Source organism: Salvelinus sp. IW2-2015, linkage group LG14 (assembly GCF_002910315.2).
Source record: "Salvelinus sp. IW2-2015 linkage group LG14, ASM291031v2, whole genome shotgun sequence".
In the NCBI taxonomy this organism is placed as follows: Eukaryota; Metazoa; Chordata; class Actinopteri; order Salmoniformes; family Salmonidae; genus Salvelinus; species Salvelinus sp. IW2-2015.
The window spans coordinates 22,744,912-22,751,405 of NC_036854.1; the positions used below are offsets into that span (position 1 = coordinate 22,744,912).

Below are 6,494 nucleotides of genomic sequence, written 5' to 3' on the forward strand. Positions count from 1 at the left end.
CATTGTCCGTCTTTACCTTTTGTAGCCTAAATCGTTTAATTGGCAGTTGTTTTGCCATTTGAGCGACAAACAGAAAATATGAAAATGTGATTCCACTTGTACAGCCTAATAATTTTTGTATCAACATTAAAAAAAAAAGTATTTAGAAACAAATAAAGCTGAATGCAAGCCGAGTGCAAGGATAGACGTAATTACATTATTCGACATGTTTACATGTTCATCTTGCAGAAGACGTTTGCCCTTGCATTTATTGTTGTCGTTGCTGCATGCCATCCATGATGAACAAGATAGTGACGGAGATGATGTTGTTGTCTGTGACTGCCGTTGAAAGTGTTTATGAAGATATTCAATATATGGTCATTAGCTCCACTTAACTCTGCACATTTCCATCACAAGGGCGTGTTTGGGTGTCGAAACCATACTTCTATTGGCTAGAAAGCAACCAATCCGTGTCAGAGGAAAAACTTCAACGTTGAAGTACTTAGACCAAAGACTAACATGTCAGAGTTGTGTGAGAGATTTCTTGCACTTACACAAAGACGGCAGCCTTTCTGACTACAGTTAACTCAACGTTACATGCCGAATTTATTGTTGTATCATCGTTTGTGATCAACCGAGGGGCAACATTACGAGTTCAGGATGTATACGGCAGGACTCAATCCGTTTTACGCATCAAATTTTAGTCTTTGGTCTGCGTATTGCGCGGGTGGTTTCGCTGTGGATACAATGAAGAAGCCCTCATTTTGCATTGCTGACATTTTGCAGGTTGGGGATGCCGAGAACATCCCGGAATCCTCGGCCCTCATGGCTCATATGGGACACCGTTCTCAGGTCCACACCTCTGGATCTCCGTTGCGTCCTTTCCCGGTGGGGCCAGAACAGTCGGTCTATGGTGGGAGACTGAACCCCGGGTCTCCATATCACAGGCACGGAATACACGTAACGTCTGTATCTAGAACGAGTTTTAATTCCCAACAAGCTCCTCCACCATCAAGCAAGGACCTCAAGTTCGGAATCGATCGGATTTTGTCAACAGACTTCGACCCAAAAACAAAAGACATATTGTCTTTAAGAGGTAACCTTTTAAATGAACTTTCATTACGTTGTCAAAATGAATTTTCTAAAATAACCATTTATAGGCCTACATCAAGATTATCTTACTGCCATAGAAAGCATTCAAGAATGCCATCATGTTGTAAAGGCACTTTTTATTTTTATAATGCGGCTGTATTGACTTAATTAAAGGCTACGTTTATAAATTACTGACCTCGAAGACACCTAAACCACAGTGGCTACATCATGCATTTTATTATTTACGCACACAAAACCTCTATATGAACATCCAAACTGCCACAGTTGCCTCACTATAAAACTAGGTATTATTTAGCTTGGGGCGGCAGATAGCCTAGTGGTTAGAGTGTTGGTCCACTAACCGAAAGGTTGCTAGATTGAATCCCCCCGCTGACAAGGTAAACATCTGTCGTTCAGCCCCTGATCAGGGCATTTAATCCACTGGTCCTAAGCCGTCATTGTGAATAAGAATTTGTTCTTAAATGACTTGCCTAGTTAAATAAAGGTTTAAACATTCAGACTCGCACACCAAAGTCATTTTTAGGTGGAAAGTTTTACCATTGACAAATGCTCGTATATCATACGTTGCGGTAATTTCTTACTTATTTATCTCTCGCCCTGTGACAGATCTCACGTCCATTGTTAGCTCGAATCGTCAGTCAGGGATCCACATGCCCGTGCAGCCCTCGGCGAACCAGTACTTCGCATCCATAGACCCAGCGATGAGCGACACGTCCTCCATGATGAGCTCACTAAACGGCGCCAGGCATTCAGGGCAGCATCAGTTTCAGGACACCTTCCCAGGTAGTGTAGCCGTCAGCACATAGGCTACATAGGGACTTTTTCCGCACACATGGCATTTAAGGACTCAAACAATATTTGTACATAGCTGTTATTATTCAGACTTTGCTCAGTGTTTTTAAACCATAGGCCTATCTTCTGTTGATCGTGTTTTTCAAGTGAATATAATTTGACATGTTTGATGACGTGACACCAATTTTCTAGGATATCCAACTATAATTTACCAGTGCACTTTGAAATTTGAACGAATAAATAACATTGCTCAACCTTTATGTCCCTTTATTTATACAGGTCCGTATGCTGTCCTCACAAAAGACACGATACCACAGACATACAAAAGGAAGAGGTCCTGGTCGCGAGCGGTCTTCTCCAACCTGCAAAGAAAAGGACTTGAGAAACGATTCGAAATACAGAAATACGTCACCAAACCCGACAGAAAACAACTGGCTGCAATGCTTGGCCTAACAGATGCACAGGTACGTTACTTGCATCATGTTGTAGCCTATAGGACCCAATTTTATGGACATTGTATTATGGACTATATTTTAAGAATCCTTTCTTCTTGAGATGGAAAGACATATGCCTAATAGTGTAATATATATATTCAATAAGTTTAGCTGAAGCGTTAAAGATTGCGCGATAGAAATATACCCTAAAAGTAATTTGCACTGAGCTGACATATGGAGCGTTTACCGTGAATGCAGTCTCCGCTAAATTGTCTTAAAATTTCAAGAATGCTGTAACGCTGAACTTTCGCGATACGGATTGAATAGAGCCCTGGTGTTGTTAAGACAGGAAGCCGCCACTCAGAGGACACACCCGGTAATATATCCTAGTAGGCAACTGTAGAATTGCGCAATCGAGAACTTTTAGGGAAATGAAAGTCGATTACAACGAATTATTGCAAATGGAGAAAGGTCATAATCTTACGTAACTCCATTGGGTTAAGGAATACACATAATACTAGCCTATAGCCCAGCTGATGTGTTAATAGCAATTTGTTTTTGTTGGCTATAGGCCCACATTTACGCAAAGTATGCCCACCTTTACCCACACTGTTGTTTTATTCTGCATTAACTTTATTGTAGCCTACCTAGGCTACTGTCAAGTTATTCATTATGAAATGTAGGCTATGATTTCCGTATCAATACGGTTTTGTTGTGTTATGTAGAGACTGTCCTTTTATGCTATCAATTAGGTCTCTGGGTCATATTTCTATGGAGCAAAATTCATTGTCAACCTGTTAGCGAGTGGCCTAGGCATCAGGATCATGCTGTCGACATCTAAACGAGCTTTTGCACTTTCTCGTCAGGTCAAAGTGTGGTTCCAGAACAGGCGGATGAAGTGGAGGCATTCGAAAGAAGCCCAGGCACAGAAGGACAAGGAGAAGGAGACTCTGGACAAGTCACTGACAGAGGCCGAGCCCAAAGAGCCGGAAGTGTCCGAGTGTGAGAGTGAAGCGAGCTGCGAGTCCGAATTCGAGGAAGGACAGGAGGACAAGAGTGACGTGGACATTTCTGAGCATAACAAGACTAGTGTGATCATGACCGGGGCCACCCCTGTGAGTACGGAAGAGGCAACTTCAGTCGGTGCACTCACAGAAACTGTGGCATCATCATAAATGTAAATATGAGTGCAAAGTCAAACGTATTTTGAAAAAAATGTAACATTAATAATTTAATATAAATATTATTTTGATAAATTGATATACAGAGTGAAGTTTGTTTTAAAGTGGAGGGCCAGTAGGATGCCTTACTGCAGAGGCTATGGGTTATTATTATTTTTACTTTCGACTCCTTCCATCTTTCAGCTCTGTCAGTCAGTATTAGGCCATGTGCATGACTTTTTCCTCAAATTAAGGAAATATTCTGTTGTGAATTTTAATCTGAAACAGGTGTTCCGCGTTCTGAAATCCCAGAAAATGACACAATGTTAATGTAATTTACTCTGGAAGCGTTAATAAATATTGTTGTATTTTATATTTTTCAATAATTATTTGCACTGAAAATATTGTAAATAAAACATTTATTTCTTTTGATTTTCGATTAAATGTCATATGTTATATATATTATTATTAATAATATTATTATTATCTTTTAATTGCATTATTGGGCCCATTATTACTTCCTCTTTCGGGTCTAATCGAATACTGAAAACATCACTGAAGGAGAGAGAACTTCACAACTGACATGGTCTTGACTAGCCTATAGGCTAATATTCACCCCCTAAACAGTTATCTGAAGTGGATAATACAATTTTATTTTCGTCATAGGCTATACATTTAGGATTGTACATTTCTTTCCTACAGTATGTACAAAGTAAGATGATGGTCATGATGATGATATAGGTTTACTATTTAATTCCTCACATCTTACATGCCAATAAAATAATATTTGAAGTCTTGGACTTCGCTGCCACGTAGGCCTTATTTCACCGTGTTAAGTGATCAGAGGGGTGGAATATATGTTTATGTTTCATGCTTAAAATAATCCATAAAGCCTACCTAGTCTATCATTATATATTGCAATTATGTAATTCATAAAGTAATATTTATATTTTTGGGAATAAGCATACAAGCTAATTATGGGTACACTCAAGCCGAAATGGAATGTGAAAACATGGTGGAGCCTGTAATAACTTATCTCAACAATTTGGTGTAAATAGATAAAACTTATCAAGGGTTTTCAAATAAGTTAGTCATACTGTCTCACAATTCCAACACCATCTAACCGTTTGCATTTACGAATGCAAGTTACGCAAATCGTTTAAAAAAAATGGTAGCCTATCGATGCGTTTTCAAGGAGCAGTTTGCCTTAGTTAATTTTATTTTCAGTAGGTTACCATGTCCTGTTACATTGATTAAATCATTCTGAGGTAAATGAAAGCGTCTAAAATAAGCTGATGGCAAAAAAAATGGTTTACACAGACAGCCCAATTCTAATAATTTTCCCACTAATTGGTATTTTGACCAATCACATCAGACCTCTCCACATCAGATCTTTTTCAGAGCTGATATGATTGGTCAAAAGTCCAATTAGTGAAACATATAGAATATATAAGCTACCTGTGTAAACGCAGCCAGTGAGTAACAGACCATTGAAGTTAGTCAGCTGAACTAATGAAGAATTAGATACGCCTTATTTAGCAGTCACTACTTGCTGAGTTCGTTGTAATCCACACAGTAATGGCATAATAACAACTTTTAATTACATTTAAAAACATGCCTATATTATTTATAGCAGGTTATGTTAAACTCCATGTAGTAAAGTAGGCCTGTAGTCTATACCCTTACTGACAGCCAATATTGTAGACCGTATTATGGACCATACAAAGTTGGTATAGGGCTTATTACCTCACTTTGTCCAGTCCCAATGAAAGTGTGAACAGAAGCATGCAGTGCCTTCAGGAAGTATTCACACCTCTTGAGTTTTTTCACCTTTTGTTGTCAACAGCCTGAATTTGAAATTGATTAAATTGAGATATTTTTGTCACTGGCCTACACACAATAACCCACAATGTCAAAGTAGAATGATGTTTTTAGATTTTTTTGCAAAAAAAAAAAAAAAAGCTGAAATGGCTTGAGTCAATAAATATCGAAACCCTTTTGTTATGGCAAGCCTAAATAAGTTCAGGAGTAAAAACTTGCTTAACAAGTCACATAATAAGTTGGATAGACTGACTCTGTGTGCAATAATAGTGTTTAACATGATTTTTGAATGACTACCTCATCTCTGTACCCCACACATACAATTATCTGTAATGTCCCTCAGTCGCGCAGTACATTTCAAACACAGATCCAACCTCAAAGACCAAGAAGGTTTTCCAAAGCCTCAAAAAGAAAGGTACCTACTGAATATCCCTTTGAGCATGGTAAAGTTATTAATTGCACTTTGGATGGGGTATCAATAGACCCAGTCATTACAAAGATAAAGGTGTCCTCCCTAACTCAGTTACTGGAGAGGAAGGAAACTGCTCAGGGATTTCACCATGAGGCAAATGGTGACTTTAAAACAGTTATAGAGTTTAATGGCTGTATTGGTATTTTTGGTATGTTATTAGGATTCCCATTAGTTGTTGCGAAAGCAGCAGCTACTCATCCTGGGGTCCACACAAAACATGAAACATGACATAACACAGAACATTAATCAACAATAACAGCTCAAGGACAGAACTACATTAATTTAAAAAAGTGCACACGTAGCCTACATATCAATACATACACACACACTATCTAGGTCAAATAAGGGGATAGGCGTTGTGCCGTGAGGTGTTGCTTTATCTGTTTTTTGAAACCAGGTTTGCTGTTCATTTCAGCAATATGAGATGGGAGTTCCATGCAATAATGGCCCTATATAATACTGTACGCTTTTTTGAATTTGTTCTGGATTTGGGGACTGTGAAATTACCCCTTATGGCATGTCTGGTTGTGTAAGTGTGTGTTGCAGAGCTATGTGTAGGTTGGCTATGCAAACAATTTGGAATTTTCAACACATTAATGTTTCTTATAAAAAGAAGAAAGATTGCAGCCTGTCTCTCCTCAACTCTTAGCCAATCGAGAATGGCATGTGTAGTATTTATATTAGACCTCTGATTACGATGAAGAGAAAGACGTGCCTCTCTGT

The 6,494-nt window shown here is 38.6% G+C and overlaps 1 protein-coding gene across 3 annotated transcripts; it reads left to right on the forward strand.

The window, feature by feature from the left end:
- Nucleotides 1–504: 504 nt before the first annotated feature.
- Nucleotides 505–3,743, forward strand: LOC111973395 (H2.0-like homeobox protein). 3 transcript variants are annotated; one of them, XM_024000743.2, is made up of 4 exons: nucleotides 505–1,075; nucleotides 1,699–1,875; nucleotides 2,164–2,348; nucleotides 3,185–3,743. In XM_024000743.2, the coding sequence occupies exons 1-4, from the start codon at nucleotides 640–642 to the stop codon at nucleotides 3,491–3,493; spliced, it is 1,107 nt and encodes a 368-aa protein (XP_023856511.1). In that variant the 5' UTR covers nucleotides 505–639; the 3' UTR covers nucleotides 3,494–3,743. The 3 variants fall into 3 exon arrangements, with proteins under 3 accessions (XP_023856511.1, XP_023856512.1, XP_023856513.1); XM_024000744.2 differs by lacking the exon at nucleotides 1,699–1,875 and having other exon boundaries at nucleotides 511–1,075; nucleotides 2,146–2,348; XM_024000745.2 differs by lacking the exon at nucleotides 1,699–1,875 and having other exon boundaries at nucleotides 511–1,075.
- The last annotated feature ends 2,751 nt before the right edge of the window (nucleotides 3,744–6,494 follow it).

Bases quoted from the DNA above. Each gene is read 5' to 3' on its own strand.
- LOC111973395 (XM_024000743.2), top strand. From the start codon at position 640: ATGTATACGGCAGGACTCAATCCGTTTTACGCATCAAATTTTAGTCTT. The intron at 1,876-2,163 runs GTAGTGTAGCCG...TTATTTATACAG, and splicing joins GTTTCAGGACACCTTCCCAG to GTCCGTATGCTGTCCTCACA. The intron at 2,349-3,184 runs GTACGTTACTTG...CTTTCTCGTCAG, and splicing joins TTGGCCTAACAGATGCACAG to GTCAAAGTGTGGTTCCAGAA.